General features: G+C 43.0%; 1 protein-coding gene across 13 annotated transcripts in view; it reads left to right on the top strand.

Moving 5' to 3' along the window:
• Nucleotides 1-17,651, top strand: part of DOCK10 (dedicator of cytokinesis 10) — a 433,376-nt gene that overhangs the window by 353,857 nt on the left and 61,868 nt on the right. For all 13 annotated transcript variants that reach the window (XM_040349133.1, XM_040349131.1, XM_040349129.1 and 10 more), the window contains 3 exons: nt 8,589-8,771; nt 12,224-12,334; nt 12,866-13,081. In XM_040349133.1, the coding sequence (XP_040205067.1) occupies nt 8,589-8,771; nt 12,224-12,334; nt 12,866-13,081 (510 nt within the window). The remainder of the gene's footprint in view (nt 1-8,588; nt 8,772-12,223; nt 12,335-12,865; nt 13,082-17,651) is intronic.

The following is a 17,651-nucleotide window of genomic DNA, read 5'->3' as shown; positions in this document are numbered from 1 at the left end:
CATATGCAGCCCAATGCCTGCAGATTGTTATATGGGGCACGATCTTACCTGAGCTAGTTTATATAAAAATAAAAAAATGCTGTACACATAGAGAACATAGTGATTTGATACAAGGAGAAAGATGGTAACTCTCATGGAGTGGTGGAACTTAAAAGGGAGGTTGAGTGTTGGAGAGGTGTGAAGGGCTCATTATAAAGGTTAGGTTTGGTGTTGGTTTTAGGTAGAGGAGGATTATGTGTTAGGAGTGTGCTTCAGCATACGGCATACTTTCTACTTTATGCATTGGTTCTCACAGCTGGAGTCTTGTGCCAAAAACTAGCAGTTCCTTGTAAACAGAACTTAGAACAAATATATCAGTTTGTGTGCTGTTCTCCTTATAGTTATTTGTACATTACATTATTAATCTTTATTTCTACATGTTTGTTTTCATGCATTTCTTTCACTGCTGCCATCTGCTGGCCAGAATTTGCATGCCACACGTCCCTGTTCTTGTTAGTAAAGTTTTTTCTATTCGGAGGCGTGGACTCTTGCTGGGCAGGTCTCTTCACTGGGAGCAGCCATTTTCAGTATCTCCTCATGGCTGTGTGACTAGACACTCCACATTTTTGGGCTCGAGTGAAGGCATCAGTTTTTGACCACGCAGAAGTCAGCAGAAGTCAGCAGTAGTTAGCAGCAGCTCAGCAGCAGCTCTGCAGCCACAGCAGCTAGCCTCAGGACATATTCTAACAAGTCAGCATTGATACCACTACTACAGAACAGTATTGTATCACCGTTTGTTGTCTTATCTGGATTGAATAAACCCACGCTGATTTCATCTTCATGTCTGAGTCTGGATCCATCTAACCTGAACATCTGCCGGTCCTGTCTGCCCCACTGCTTGGATACGAAGGTAAGAAGTCACACAGCTATTATCAGTTATACCTTCATTCGCCTTCCTGTGGGAACAGAACAGTCAAAAACTGCCTTAATGTCCACACCCCAGTCACAGATTCCCTCAGAGTTACCACACTAAGGAATCGCCCTGCAACAGGCCTATCTGCAGCGAATCTGCCCAGCTACAGTGCATGTTCCACAAGTCTAAGGGCAAGCACCGCATGTCCACAGTATCTTTACTGTTGCCTGAAAGCCCTCCACAACTCATCAAGCCGTTTCCTATATCCCATATCAATCTTTGCTCGCATAGCAGAACTGTTAACGCACACGGGGTCCCACTCTAACCTAAACCCCCGCAAATCACTTAAAACACCTGAGGAACCTTGCCAGAGTGCCCCAGCGCAGCCACACTGCAATTTTCAGCCCCCAATTCAAAAGTTTATTTTCTTAAAGAGACAGCGCACCTTAAATCAAAATGGACAAAAAGGACCTTGCACAGTTCCCCAGTGATGAAACAGAGCTAATGCAGCCTGATACTGATCACCAAGAAGTACAGGAAGCAGAACCCACACTTCCAGCAGACCAAGTCGTGCGACCAAGACGCTCCCTCAAACCGACAATAAAGGTCAGGGAAAACTATCAAACCACAAAAGATGAGCTATGCGATAACCTGGAAGAGCTATGGGAGCGAGTTTCCTCCCTCATGTCAGGACTTAAATCCTCTGGTGATACCTCAAGCTTACAAGTTGGCATCAGGCGGCTGAACACAGCTCATGAAGGATACAAGAGACTGTTCACAAGGTATATAACCTTTCTAAAAAACGTTAATAATGATGAAGCCCTTTCAGAATTGAGCAAGGCAGAATCTATAGACATTCAAAGAGACACCATGGTGCTGCTTGCTAAAGATAAAGCGGAACTCCGCATCTCCCATTTGCAAGAAACTAGATCACACAGATCAAATTCATCCAAACATTCCTCTCGGTCATACAGATCATCGTGCTCAAGAAGCTCAACCCTAAGCGACAGACTACTAGAGGCCCGCATAAATGCAGAGCAATCCAAAGTCAGACGTTCCTTCACTGAAAAAGAAGCTCTGGCAAGAGCAGAGGCCAAGAGGGCAGACGCAGAAGCAGAGGCCAAGAGGGCAGACGCAGAAGCAGAGGCCAAGAGGGCAGAAGCAGAGGCCAAGAGGGCAGACGCAGAAGCAGAGGCTCGAATAAAGATTCTTGAATCAGAGATGGAAGAGGAAGTTGCATTAGCTAAAGTAAGACTACTTGAGCAAGCATTAAGCCAAGGTCTTGATCCAGTCTGCTCGCTACCACAGGAGGTAGAAGATTCAGCTTACCGCACCAGCGACTATGTACTGAAACAATTATCTGCATCACCCCCAGTATGCAGTACCGTCCAAGCTGACAACGCCGAAACCTCAAAGTCATCTCCACCTACAGTGCCAGTGTCACTTACAGCACCCGAGAAATCTGATGGTGTTCACCCAGATGTGCCCTCTCAAGGACAGTTATTACGAAACTACAAAAAGGGCCATCAGGCGTTTCCTGGCCTACCTCCACAGCTCAAGCAACAGTCCTCACGATCTACAGAGACTAGATCACAGCTCAACCCTGCAGCAGCATCATTCTACCTGGATGCATCTCACCCTTTCACGCCGCAAAGCCTACACGCCCCGGCGGCACCACAGGTTGTCGTGGCAACAAGCAGTGAGAAATCAGATATGTCTGAGTTGGCCAGGATTATGGCGAGCAGAGAGCTAATTAACACAAGTCTCTCAAAATTTGATGACCGTGCAGAGAGCTACAGAGCTTGGAAGGCAACTTTCAAGGCCACCATTGCCAACCTCAAACTAGACGCAGAGAAGGAGCTCAACCTCATGATCTCATGGCTGGGTCCAAGCTCCACAAATCGCATCAAGAGCCTCAGAACTGTCTATGTGGGACAAGCAGAAGCAGGTCTCGCTGCCGCCTGGCAGAGACTCGAACGTACCTTTGGCAGTGCAGAAGCTATAGAGAAGGCCCTATTTAAGAGATTGCAGAACATTCCAAAGATCAATCTTAAGGACGTCCATAAGCTTCAGGATTTGAGTGACCTGCTCATGGAACTAGAGCTTGCCAAAAGAGACCCTCGTCTGATCGGGCTATGCTACCTGGATACAGCCCATGGAGTGAACCCAATTGTCGTGAAATTACCATACAGCCTGCAAGAAAAGTGGGCGGCATCCGTCTCAAGGTACAAAAGGGTGCATGACATCACCTTTCCCCCATTTATTCATTTCTGCAGATTCATTGAAGAACAGTCCCAGATGAGGAATGACCCCAGCCTCGATTTCCTGGAGTTCAACACTACAGCTCCAGCGACACCATCACCAAGGTATGAGAGTGCCATGCATAAACACAGAGACTTTAAGAGCAGCGTGAGTGTTAGAAAGACTAACCTACCATCTTATGCAGCACCCACGGGTAAACAGTACAATACCTCATCAGGAGACAAGTCCTTCAATCGTGAATGTCCCATTCATAAAAAACCACACTCACTGAACAAATGCAGAGGGTTTAGATCCAAACCCATACAGGAGCGCAAGAAGTTCCTCAACGAGCTTGGGGTATGTTTCAGATGCTGCGCTTCATTGGAGCACATGGCTAAGGACTGTAAATCCATCATCAAGTGTGAGGAGTGTCATAGTGAAAGACATGCCTCGGCTATGCACCCAGTTCCACTGCACAGAGACTCACCAGCTGCCGTCGCCACCAGTCCCGCTCCAAGTCATGGCGGGGAGCCCCAGAACCACGCTAACGCAGCCGCCGCTGTTTCCTGCTCATGTTTGGAAGTATGTGGCGAGGGCCAGGGTGAGAAATGTTGTGCCCGAATATGCCTAATCAAGGTCTATCCAGAGGGACTACCAGAAAAGGCAGTAAAAATGTATGCCATCATCGATGACCAAAGCAACCGGTCCCTAGCAGGACCTAAATTCTTTGAAGCCTTCGGGATAAAGGGACCATCAGAACCCTACATCTTAAACACCTGCTCAGGCCGCATTGAGACTAGCGGCAGGAGGGCGCAAGGATTCATTGCTTCCCCCATCAGTGGGAATACCGAAATACCCCTACCAACACTGATTGAATGCGATCAAATACCCAACCATAGGGATGAGATTCCTACCCCAGAAGCTGCGTTTCACCAACCGCACCTAAGGCACCTAGCCAACGTTATCCCACCTATGGACAACAACGCTGAGATTCTACTCCTGCTTGGCAGAGACAATCTAAGAGTGCACAAGGTGCGCCAACAGTGTAATGGTCCCGACTACGCACCATATGCCCAGAGGCTGGACCTGGGATGGGTAGTCATAGGAAACGTATGCCTGGATCAACCAGAAATCGACTCCTTCAAAACGTACGTGCGTGGAGACGGACGCACAACTTGCATTAAGCCGTGTCCTCATCACTATGAAGTGAAAGAGAAGTCTCCAGACCTCGTACAACCACCTGACATAATTTCTCCCCTCTTTGCTGACGACTTGGGGAGATCAGTCTTTCGCACAACCAAGGATGATGATAAGGTAGCCTTATCAATAGAAGACAGAGAGTTCATTAAGATAATGGACAGTGAGTTCCTTAAAGACGAAACCAATCACTGTGTTTCTCCATTACCCTTCCGAACCACCAGGGTAAGTCTCCCGGACAATCAGGAGCAAGCGCTATCCAGATCTAACTCTCTTCAGCGCACCATGGACAGCAAGCCTGAGACGAGAGAACACATCGTTGTACCATTCGAACTTAATCCAGCAGATCACGCCACCAGGCCTACGTCTGTGGGTTCCTTTGCTAAATCTACTTGGCTTACAGGCCCAGAGTTTCTGCTAGGACGGGCAGACAAATGTGAACAGGAAGTTTACAGCATCCAGGATCCGGATAATGATCCAGAAATCCGCGCCGAAGTTAGCGCATTAGTCACTGAAACAAAGCAGACCTCCAGGCTCGACTGTCATCGTTTTGAACATTTCTCCAGTTGGATGAGACTTGTCAGAACCATTGCAAGGTTAGTGCACATCGCCAGATGTTATCACAACACTCAAGAAGATAAAGATTGTCACGGTTGGCACATCTGTCATAAACCATTCTCTGCTGAGGACATTTCTCATAGCGAGTCTCTCATAATACGTCATGTCCAGCAGCAGGAATTTAACGTAGAATGGAAGTGCTTGAACAACAGACAGCAGATTCCTATAAAAAGACCTCTTGCTAACTTAAATCCAATTATGGACACTTTTGGCCTGCTCAGAGTTGGTGGTCGTTTGAATCAAGCTCACCTAGGAGTTGCGGAGCAAAATCCTGTCATTATTCCCAGCAAACATCATATCACCACGTTGCTGATCCGACATTACCACAAAAAGACTGAACACCAGGGCAGACAAATCACTGAGGGCAAGTTAAGGTCTGCGGGTCTTTGGATTATAGGTATGAAGAAACGTGTAGCCCAACTACTGCATGACTGTGTGCACTGTCGTAAAGCCAGAGGAAAACAGCTACACCAACAAATGGCCGACTTGCCCGCAGATAGACTATGCACAGAGCCGCCCTTCACCTACACTGGCCTAGACGTCTTTGGACCATGGATGGTGTCCGCACGTAGAACCCGTGGTGGTCACGCAAACAGTAAACGTTGGGCCGTGCTATTTACTTGCATGAGTGTGCGAGCCGTTCATATAGAGGTGATAGAATCTATGGACACATCCAGCCTCATTAATGCCTTAAGACGGTTCTTCGCCATCAGAGGACCAGTGAAACAGTTGAGGTCAGACCAGGGAAGTAACTTCATCGGCGCCTGTAGAGAACTGAACATCGACACTAAGCCTATCCAAGATCAGTTGGCGGAGAAAGGTTGCACCTGGATTTTTAATCCTCCTCATAGTTCCCACATGGGGGGTTCCTGGGAGAGAATGATCGGGATCTCACGCAACATCTTAAATTCTATGTTGATGGATGTAAACTCTTCAAGACTTACGCACGAGACTCTCGTCACTCTTCTCGCTGAAGTTTCAGCTATCATCAATTCAAGACCCCTTGTGCCAGTATCTATGGATCCTGAAACACCAGCCATACTGTCTCCGGCTATTCTACTTACCCAAAAAACGGACAATATGCTCACGCCTAGTGGAGAATTTACCCATGGGAATATCTACCAAAAACACTGGAAACGTGTACAACACCTGGCAGATTACTTCTGGAACAGATGGCGTAAAGAGTATCTCAATATTCTTCAAGGAAGGAGGAAATGGCAACATCAAAAACCAAACTTGAAAGAAGGAGACCTTGTATTAATGAAGGAGCAACAAACCGAAAGGATCACCTGGCCTATGGGACTAATTACAAAGGTTCTTCCGAGCAAGGATGGCAAGGTCCGAAAGGTGGAGCTGAAGATCTTCAGGAAGGGTGAGCTTAAAACTTTTGCAAGGCCGATTAATGAACTCATTCTAATATTACCCATCGAGAACGTTCCCGAAGGATGAAAAAGGACTGAACTCGAACTTCACAGTTTTACCCGCTATGGGTCAGCCAACCCACTATGTCATGTTTATTGCATTTCACATGTTCTTTGTTACAGGTTGTATTATATTTTTATGGACATTCGTCATAGTGAAATCTCCTTACGTAAATTTCAGACGGGGAGTGTGCTGTTCTCCTTATAGTTATTTGTACATTACATTATTAATCTTTATTTCTACATGTTTGTTTTCATGCATTTCTTTCACTGCTGCCATCTGCTGGCCAGAATTTGCATGCCACACGTCCCTGTTCTTGTTAGTAAAGTTTTTTCTATTCGGAGGCGTGGACTCTTGCTGGGCAGGTCTCTTCACTGGGAGCAGCCATTTTCAGTATCTCCTCATGGCTGTGTGACTAGACACTCCACATTTTTGGGCTCGAGTGAAGGCATCAGTTTTTGACCACGCAGAAGTCAGCAGAAGTCAGCAGTAGTTAGCAGCAGCTCAGCAGCAGCTCTGCAGCCACAGCAGCTAGCCTCAGGACATATTCTAACAAGTCAGCATTGATACCACTACTACAGAACAGTATTGTATCACCGTTTGTTGTCTTATCTGGATTGAATAAACCCACGCTGATTTCATCTTCATGTCTGAGTCTGGATCCATCTAACCTGAACATCTGCCGGTCCTGTCTGCCCCACTGCTTGGATACGAAGGTAAGAAGTCACACAGCTATTATCAGTTATACCTTCATTCGCCTTCCTGTGGGAACAGAACAGTTTGAGCTTTCCCCAGAATTCCAAGGTTCATATACTGTAGGTAATCTTGTGGGGGGATCAAGTAATATCAAGTAATATGTTATGGCTATAGAGAAAAGAACAGAGCTCGATCTGAGGATGAGACCTTCACTTCAATGTCCCAGATTAATTTACCAAGCCAGCAGATAGCTGAGCATTGTGCATCCATTGATTACTTAGTAACTTGCTTTACGAAAGCGGGTTTGCATTGTACACGGTGGGATGTACAACTACTGTTTGATTCCTAAACAAGCCATTTGTAATTTCACATCATCAAAACAACCTCTCCACTTCAATCTTCAGCCAGCTATGATTTTCTAAAATTGCTAAAGAATTTCAAAAGCTGCTTCTCTTCATGTAATATCTTATTATTGTTTGTGTGATCAGCTTTTTGACCTTTCCTAAAGTCTGCACACAGGTTTATGTCAAATTGTAGGCACCCCCTGTAATAGAAGTTACATTTTTGCTGAGATACTTTCTAAGGCCTCGTACACACCACAGGACATGTCCGATGAAAACGGTCTGCGGACCGTTTTCATCGGACATGTCCGCTTGGAGATTTTGGTCTGATGGCTGTACACACCATCAAACCGAAATCCCCGCGGACAGAGAACGCGGTGACGTAGACGACACCGACGTTCTCTATCGCGCAAGTTCAATGCTTCCACGCATGTGTTGAATCAATTCGACGCATGCGCGGGATTTCGGTCCGCTGGTTAGACGTACTAACCAGCGGACATGTCCGATGGACAGCTCTCCAGCGAACAAGTTTCTTAGCATGCTAAGAAACTTTTGTCCGCTGGAAATCTGTCTGCTAGCCTGTACACACGATCGGATCTGTCCTCTGAAACTGGTCCGCGGACAAGTTTCAGCGGACATGTCCGGTCGTGTGTACGAGGCCTAACGCTTAGTACAGCTAAAGGAATGCAGTGCTGAGATACATTCTAAAACTGTACAACTAAAGGCATGAGTAGGTGCTTCTTTTTTTATACCAACACTTAGATTGCTCCGGTGATAATAATAATGAAGGTAGACCCAGGGCTGTCTTAATGAGAGGGCACACCTGGGCACTGCCCAGAGGCCCCAGCTGCATGGGGGCCTCTGCCCTTTCCCCAAAGCAGCTTGTCCTTGAGCCCGGGCTGCCCCTCTACATCCCAGATGTCCCCCCAGCACTCTGACCCCTCTTTACCCTAGATATCCCCTACCTCCTATCTACTTGATTTCTGTTTACCTGCACTGTCTCCATTGTAGGGGCCCCAGAGCATTACTTTGCCCAGGGGCCCATGATGCTATTAAGACGGCCCTGGGTAGACCCTTCACCAAAGATCAGTTTCTTCAAAAGAAAGAGATATATGAATTTGAAACAAAGTTTGTTAAAATTGGCTGGCGTTTTAATTTACATAAAACTGCTTTCCTTTCAGTTCCCCAATGCATTCTTCCAGGGACAAGCTGACCTTTGCGGCCCTTTCTGCTATGAAGTTCTCAAATGCTGCAACCATCGCTCACGCTCTACTCAGAATGAGGCTTCGGCTCTTCTCTATTTTTTCATGAGGAAGAACTTTGAATACAATAAACAAAAGTCAATTGTCAGATCACATCTTCAGGTACAGTAGACATGCAACTCCAAAGACTGTGGTTATGTTGTACATTGTTTTATGTTTCTGTTAAAATGTGTGTAACAGAAAGCTGAAGTTGAAAGCTGAATATTGGTTTCTTGTAGGGCTGTGCAAATTAACTTTTAATTAATTGATTAATCTTTAATTTTTTTGATCGATCAAAATCTTTTTGATCAATTCAAATTCTTTTAATTGGTACTCACCTCTCCGCCGGCTTCTGGGCCTTCAGGGAGTTCCGTAGGAGATCTGGTGATGTCACGGACACCGGCGGGGCTTGCCGTGTCCATCTGAAGGGCTCCTTTGCTGTGCCTTCATATCTGCATGCTGGCGGGACCTTACTATCTGCCACAGGCAAGGGCTGTTACACTTCCCTCTATCACTTCACTCTATCAACCTGGGTATTCTACAACCATCCACTGGGAGTTGTGATAGTTCCCTTCATGGGACATCTACATGCCGACGGACTGATGTTAACCTCTCCTCATCTTGATTCAGCAGTGGAATCGTTGTACAAATTTTTATACCAGTATCATACTTAGCTACATGTTTTTATGACTGCTTTTGGTACCGTTTGGTATTACTCGCACCATTTTTACAGTTCATGTAGCTGCATCGATTTTATCTCTTTATCTCCAAGGAGATCAGCTAAAAGTAGTTGGATCTGTATGTGCGTTATAATTAATCGAAATGAGTCGATTAATCGATAAAAAAAAAACGATTAATGGAACAGAAATTTTTTGATCAATAACAGCCCTAGTTTCTTGGCATCATTATGAAACAGATTCATAGCAGAGCCACATATAATAATTATACTGTTATGCTTTCATATCATGAAGTTTCTTTCTCCTCCAAGGTCAGTGAACTATTTTCAGGAAGCTGTAATATTCTGCCATCTGTGAATTCTTAAAGTAGTAATATAGGCAAGACTTTTTATTTATTTTTTCATTTTGAATAGAGTAAGGGAGGGTAATAATTCCTGTCAGCCTTTTTGCCATCTTTGACCCATTGGGGAGATTTCCCTTCACTTCCTGTCCCATAGCCAAAACAGGAAGTGAAAAGAAATCCCTCAAGGGAATCTTTTGGGCCCCTCCAGAACTGGTGTCCCCATTGGAACATTTCCCCAATATTACTTTTCTGGAGACAACCCAAAATTTGTGATTTTCTTTTCATTTCACTTTCAGTGATAATGGTAAACAGGACAGATAGAGAGATTGAATCTTCTTATTGAGGGCACAGACAGCAATAAAAACCTAATAACCATTCTAATCTATCTCCACTAAAAAAAAGTTTTGCCTTTAGTTATACGTTAAGACTTTCTTCATAGCATCTGATTCCTTACCTACCATGCATAACATTGTCAGACATTTGAACACGAGCTAACATCTATTTTTAATAGTTATTTATCACTAGCGAGATGGGCTCTGTTTCCACCTCAGCACTAGATTATGCTAATTGTAAGCACACCTTGAAATTAAAAAATATAGGTAGCTCCTTTTTTATTAGGAGAGCTTCATTTGTTTTTCACATTCTCACCTGGTATGCTGTGGTATGCTGAAAGTGACTTGGTGTACAAAATTTTTTAAAAAAATCAGTCTGCAAAAGAAAAATTCTATACACACGAGAGAATGGAATCTTCCGCATCTGATACTTTTGGATATGTCGGATGTCTGTTTCTACTGCTGGGAGCTGTAGTTCTACCTGCTGGCTGCTACACCGATATTGTGTTCCTGCAGCACTGATTTAGTAAGATAGTGATGTCATGGCCAGCAGGTGGAATCACAGCACACAGCAGGAGACAAAGGTGTCCAACACAACTGGAAGTGTTGGATGCTGAAGATTCTGGTGGCTGGTGGTGCAGCTCTACAAGAAAGCGAAGCTACTATTTACCAGCATTGGGATGATAAGTATTTGTTTTTTTTACAGATTGATTTTTTTTTTAGAGTCTTAGGGGTTGATTTACTAAAACCGGAAAGTGCAAAATATGGCGCAGCTCTGCATAGAAGCCAAACGGCTTCCATTTTCCATCTTCCATTCAAAGCTTAATTGAACATGCTGAAATTAGAAGCTGATTGTCTACCATGCACAGCTGCACCAAATTTACTATTCTCCAGTTTTAGTAAATCAACCCCTTAAGCTGGACAATCAATATACAATTTTCTTATTCAATTTCCTTTAGATTTACATTTTTTGTAAAATCTTTATTTGTGGACGGCATGGTTATACATCACAACATACGTTGCCATAAGCATCTTACATCAAACAATGAGCCATCCGTTTTTCCTTTTTTATCAACATAACAGAGAAAAAAGAAACAGGGGGGGCACATAGTCACCCCGGGGCCCGGTAGTTATACCAATATCACAAAGGGACTGGAGAACCAGGTGACGGGCCGAGGACGGGGGTCACCTCCCTCATACAGTACACATAAATTAAGGCTTAAGATATAGAGGTGGCACACCATCATCTCTTCAGGTGACAAAAGGGGTTTTCCGGCACCCTAGGGAGGGGCCGGGAGCCGGAGGCCGAGCCGACCAGCCCGACGGACAACAAATGCACCACTTATACTGTGCAAGTTATAAGGGAAAGCCGGCTGGGCGCGCACAAAGGAAGGGGGGCCTCCATGGGCCTCCAACTTACCCTCCTCCCCGCAGCAACCCCCACCGACCCCCACAGCGATCGACAGGCCAGGCAAAACAAGCGCCCAACCTCAGGAGAGGTCAGGCTGCCCCCCGGAAGCCGGCCGCCGAGTCCGTCCGACCAGCCAGGGCCCCCAGCGCCCCCCCCCCCCCCAGCACACCAGCCCCCAGTGTCTTTAGATTTACATTTAACTATGTAGTGCAAGGGCCTACCTGATTGCATACAAATTGAAAGTATTAAGGTTTGACCTCATATTTTATGGGTTTTGATAAATCTAAAGGAAAATTATACAAGAAAATTGTATCATGAATGGCCAGCATTAGTCTTTTACAGATGAAGGTAAGTGATAAAATCTAATATATTCTACATGTAGTTGGTGGTTAGAGGCTTGGTGACCCTATAATCAGGACAGCCAAATACAGTAATAAAGCAGTAATAGTTTGCAATGCAGGGCATTATGTACTGGCGTTCAGAAGGGACTCACAGCAATTTGGTGGATAATGAAAATGGTTGCAACTAGTGGGTTTCACTAGCCACGTATGATGTACACACAGAGAACCCAACCTTGGTCGTCTACTGGCAGTGTAAAAATTTGTTTGCAAATTATTTATACTACTTTGCTTTAGTCGGGCTCTAAGTGGCAAAGAAAAGGAGTTTGTTTTGAAATTGCATTGGAATCAAATGAAAGTAGGCTTAATGGAGTTAAAGCTGAAACACTACTGTTTATAAAGCCTAGTACTAATCAGTAGTTGTTTCCTATTGTGAAATTCATCCCACAAACTACATCTTGCTTGTATTAACAGCTCATTAAAGCAGTAAGTCAACTGATTGCTGATGCAGGCATTGGGGGCTCTCGATTTCAACACTCTCTGGCAATTATCAACAACTTTGCTAATGGAGACAAGCAGATGAAGGTAATGTGACACAACTCTTGGATTTTCTTAAATAAATGAATAAAATACGGTAAATCATTTTTAAGTACATGGTAATCTAAAATCATACATGTTGATGTGTAATATTGAAATATGTTATATGCAGTAAATGTTTCTCTATATCAGGTTTATGGTGTAAAAAAATAGCTTGTGCAGAGGATAAGAAGTACAAGAATACTAAATTAAGCCTGGATCTCTTCTGAGGCTTTTTTAAACTATATACACCCATCTTACTCTGGCCAAGTATCATTATTGGAGCAGTTTAAGTACAAACTTAAATGGAGAGAATTTAGTAATTGTGCAATTTTCCATATTTTTTATTTTCTCCAAAGTTTTACAGGATTCAATGTCTGAAAAACATGATTTGCATAGAAGAAAAACGCGGCATCAGAAATTTCTGTAGAATGTTTGTTTAAAACCCAGACAGCAATCACTGAATCTAAGACTCGTGTATAGGCTATTGTAAATGAATACAGTTGAAATAAATATATATCTATTTTTAATTTTCCCAAGAATACCCTGTTTCCGGCAGAGGTAAAAGATCTAACTAAGAGGATCAGAACAGTTTTAATGGCAACCGCCCAAATGAAAGAACATGAGAAAGACCCAGAGATGCTGGTGGACCTTCAGTACAGCTTGGCAAACTCTTATGCCAGCACACCAGAGCTACGTAGGACCTGGCTGGAGAGCATGGCCAAAATCCATGCTAGAAATGGAGATTTATCTGAGGTAAAAAAAACATCTGCTTTTTGTCTTTTTTTTTTCTTTTGCTTTATTTATTTCTGCATTGGTTACACAGAATCTTTGGGCTACAGGAAACATCCCCCATCTGTCTCGCATAACACTGTGGTTTGTGATATGTAACGGTGTATATTCACCATCTGCACCCACTATATACATTTCATATTTGGAGCAAGTTTACTGCCTGGAAAAGAGTTAGAATCCAGATGGCAATTTACAATATCCTAACAGAGTTAAAACATATTGTAACTGTTCAGTTATAGGAAAACAGACATCTTCAGCTATGAACTGATTTATATTCTTTAGAAAGTTCAGAACTTTTACCTTTTACTAAACGAGAGGTATGGTCATATTATGACTCTGATGCCTTCTAAAAAGCTCAAAAAGAGAGGCTCCTCAAAAAAAACAAGACTTGTAGGCGTTTCCTGTCCCACTCTCTGGATCTCTGCTCTCTTGAAGAGTTATGCAATCCAAAGAATCTTCTACATCTGACACACTTCCGGTTGTGTTAAATGCCTATGTTCTTTGCAAAGCATAATTTGAAACCAATCATCTTGCAGCCCAAGCAAAGACGAATATTGACAATTCAAACTGAGCACATCATAAACATTGGTTAAGCAGATGTTACCGTCTGTGAAAACCATACTGTATGTCAAAATGATTAGTAGATCCAGAGATATAGGAGTTAAGGGAGCAGTACAGCCAAAGCTTGTTTTGTTGTACTTGGATCACAGGAGTGCAGTTCGTTTTGCGCACCTGTGACCTGTTTTCAGCTAAAGCCTGCTATTGGCTGACATCACAGAGCCAGTCCAGGCTCAGGAGGGATCATGACCATATGGTCGGGATCCTCCCACATGCCTGGACTGGCACTCGTCCCAGCCTCTCAGCAAGCCGCTGAGAGCCTAAGCTAGCCACTCCTGCCCCTCCACAACCTAGTGCTCCAGTGAGCGCAGGGACGCAGAGCAGAGAGTCGGTAACTAACCGCCATCAGGTCTCTGCTCAGGGAACTGTGAGAACTGAGCAATCGGCAGTGTATGATCGCTTGGTAACCCAGTGTTAGAGCCAGCGGGGGACAGATTCAATTAGGTATGAAAAACAAGGTGTGATCTGACATAACCACCATGATATGCCTCCATCTCTGTTATAGTAACATAAAAACAAGAAGCAGCAAACATGGGACTTTAAATTAGGTATATCACTTAAAAATATAAAGTAGGAAATTTATCCAGCTAGGTAAGTATGATTCACAAAAAAACACGAATCCCATACTTTACTTTTAATTCACTAATGGCACATAGGCTGCTCCCTTTGCAAGAAAAGTAACACATTGCAAGGAAATTAGCTCCAGAACTTTGAAGTGAAGTTCTGCTGATTTCCATCATCCAATCACACAAAAGCACTAATTCTGTTGTTTTTTTGTTATTATTTGTATTATTATTATTGTTGTTGTTATTATTATCCTTGCAAGTAATTGTGTATTTTTTACAAAGTGAAATTTCACCACATTTATGAAGTGCTGGGGCAAATTCCCTTGCAAAGTATAAATTCCCCTCCAAAGTAAACTGCCTATTTTCCTTTAATGAACCAACCCCATGGGCAGCTAAAGAAAATCTTGACTTTTCCTGTATAGGTTGAGTTTTGTTCCACTCCTAACACCATTTTTTAAAGAGACATGTGGCCCCCTTGACCAGCATGTATGCTTGGGAAGTGCAACAGGATGTGGTAACCAGAAAACCAAGCCTAAATTCAGCTGTGTATTTCTTCAGCTGCCTATTTTTCAGTGTTTTTTACAGAGACTAATGTCCACTATCACATTTGTTACTAGCTTCCCATTTACCCTAGTGAACAAATAACTGTAGGTTATCTATTCCTGCATCAGTTACATGGCTCAGTTGGTGACCAAAATTGAATAAAGCAATATTTTGTATATTTGTCCAAGGGGATCAGCTTGTAAATATGCGTCTCTCCTTTCTTCCTGCTTGCCAAGGCGACTACAATTCTGTACAGCATCTGCTTTTTCCTTTTGAATACGTGGTTTACCACATGGCAGATTGTATGTGTTTGTTGACTGGGAATAGAAAAAATATCTTGAAAATAATACAACCAAGAAATGATACCAATCAGATCTGAAACACTAATGTGAGAATAAGCCATTGTCTAGACACCAAGCAGGCAGTGCTGAGTGTCTCTGAGTTCAAGACTCGAAGCAGATGGTTCCAGTTAGGCAGTGCACGGTGCATTAATGTCCAAGACTGTGCTTCCAACGTAAACGTTTCCCTTTTACGGTACAGAACTGGAATGTAGGACTCTAGAAAAACAAATTGATTTGCTGCCATATTTCCAACTATGAGCTTTCAACATATGTTATGTTATGTTATAACCATGCTTTTAGAGACTGTCCTGTGCCTAGAGTTTTTTGAAGAGGCATCAGTATGCGTCAGTAAATTTTTATAATACATATATGATTCATTTGCCTGTTTGCCCCTAGGTCTAAGAAATTGAAACACACACAGTTGCACCTTCCTAGTTCTCTGTTGCAGGGTTAATTAACCGTCTCATGTGGGGCATATTTCATGTGGACATAAAAGGGCATATTGGGGTTATGGAGGGGTTGATCTTGGAAAAACTGCAACTCCTTCTGTCAAAAAAGCCTACTTTTAGGAGCCACTGTGTTGTGGCAGGATAAAAAATAGAGTTGTTTGAATTTTTGATTCTGTCTAAACTAGGGGGAAAAATTCTCTATAATCGTTTAGTGTTATGTTTTCTTGGTTTTACTGCTATCTGGAGCTCCATTGGAGAGATTTTTGGGGGACAATGTTTTATCAGACACAATGTGATGGGAAATATCCAACAGGGAAACAGACAACAATAAAAAGCTGGTAGAGGGACTAGCGTCCCCCTACTCAAATTGAAAACAAACGTATGGCTGTAAGACTGTGGCGCACTGGTGAAAAAGGTTGTCCCTAAAACAGTGGCTGATGCGAAATCTCCCTAATGGAGCCCCAGACAGCAGTTAAACCTGTCAGGGTTTTAACCCTTCCCCTTCTCATCTAGAACTAAAATATATGTTTTGGCTATGGATAGACTTTAAATATGGGGAGATGTAATCTTCCATACACCTACTTACACATACTGTACTTTTTATTACATGTTGTAGTTGTTAAAGTACATGTAAACCCAATCACTAAAATCTCACATAAGCTCTGTCATTTTAATGTAATTTAAAAAGTCAACGTCAGTTTCTTAAATCTGCAACTTTCATTAAAACAATACATAGTGATCCTGCCATGAAGGCATTTGTTAAGGAACTTCCTTCTATAAAATGACATTCTATTTCCCTATTGTGCTCCTGTGTTGTCACTCTGTCACATGGGTCTTAGGTGGGGAATATGGGTGGCCACTGTAATCCTCTTCCCATCTCGCGTATAGTCAAATGACGGCTGCAAGGTGGCTCTGCTATCCTGGGTGGCCGTCATATGATGTTCTCTGCTTTCCAGCTGCTAGGGGGAGCATTAAATAATAATAAAAATGCCATAAATCTATCCCCTATTTTGTAGATGCTATAACTTTTGTGCAAACCAATCAATATACGCTTATTAGATTTTTTTCCTACCAAAAACATATAAAAGAATACATATCGTCCTAAACTGAGGAATAAATGTGTTTGGTTTTTTTTTTTTTTTTTTTTTTAAATTGGGATATTTATTATAGCAAAAGTAAAAAATATTGTGTATCTTTTTTTTTAATTGTCGCTCTTTTTTTTGTTTATAGTGCAAAAAATAAAAACCGCAGATGTGATCAAATACCACCAAAAGAAAGCGCTATTTGTGGGGAAAAAATATTAAAATTTCATATGGGTACAGTGTTGCATGACCGCGCAATTGTCATTTAAAATGTGACAGCGCTGAAAGCTGAAAATTGGCCTGGGCAGGAAGGGGGTGAAATGCCCTGTATTGAAGTGGTTAAGCAGCCATAGTCTACTACTGTCACCAACATGTATCTTACCCTGTGAAATTCTATGCAAGCTATCACTTGAGTGCATGCATAGAGACAGCAAGTGGCTGCAGGAGAACTGAAATGCAAAATAGGATGAAAAAAAAACCCACGAAAACAAGTATTTCTTTAAAAAGTGCTAATTCTTTAAGGTAGGCAGTTCTTTAGCCAACTAAGCCCCCGTTCACATCAGCGTGATTTGACATGACATTTGACATGCCAAATTGCAGCCTAGTGCTGGCAATGGCACTGTCCCAATCGGTGCAACGCCGACTTTGCGGTGCTGCAACGATTTCCAAAAGTAGTTCCTGCATTACTTTTGGGGACTTCAAGGGTGATTTCAATAGACAGTGCATGAACCCATACAGATGTCTTTCAAATCGCCCCCAAACTCACGCCGAAATGCGGTTTTGAAATTGTGTGGGTTTAGCTGAACTTGCACGATTTCAAACCCGCATTTAGTGTGAATGTACCCTTAAAGGCTCGTACACACTATAAGAGAATCGGGCGAACATTTTTGTCCAAAGAATTTTCATACAATTTTCGTATAGTGTGTACACAACTT

Source organism: Rana temporaria, chromosome 4, assembly GCF_905171775.1.
Source record: "Rana temporaria chromosome 4, aRanTem1.1, whole genome shotgun sequence".
In the NCBI taxonomy this organism is placed as follows: Eukaryota; Metazoa; Chordata; class Amphibia; order Anura; family Ranidae; genus Rana; species Rana temporaria.
The sequence above is the reverse complement of the archived record's forward strand: the minus strand, read 5'-3'. Positions and strand labels throughout refer to the sequence as shown.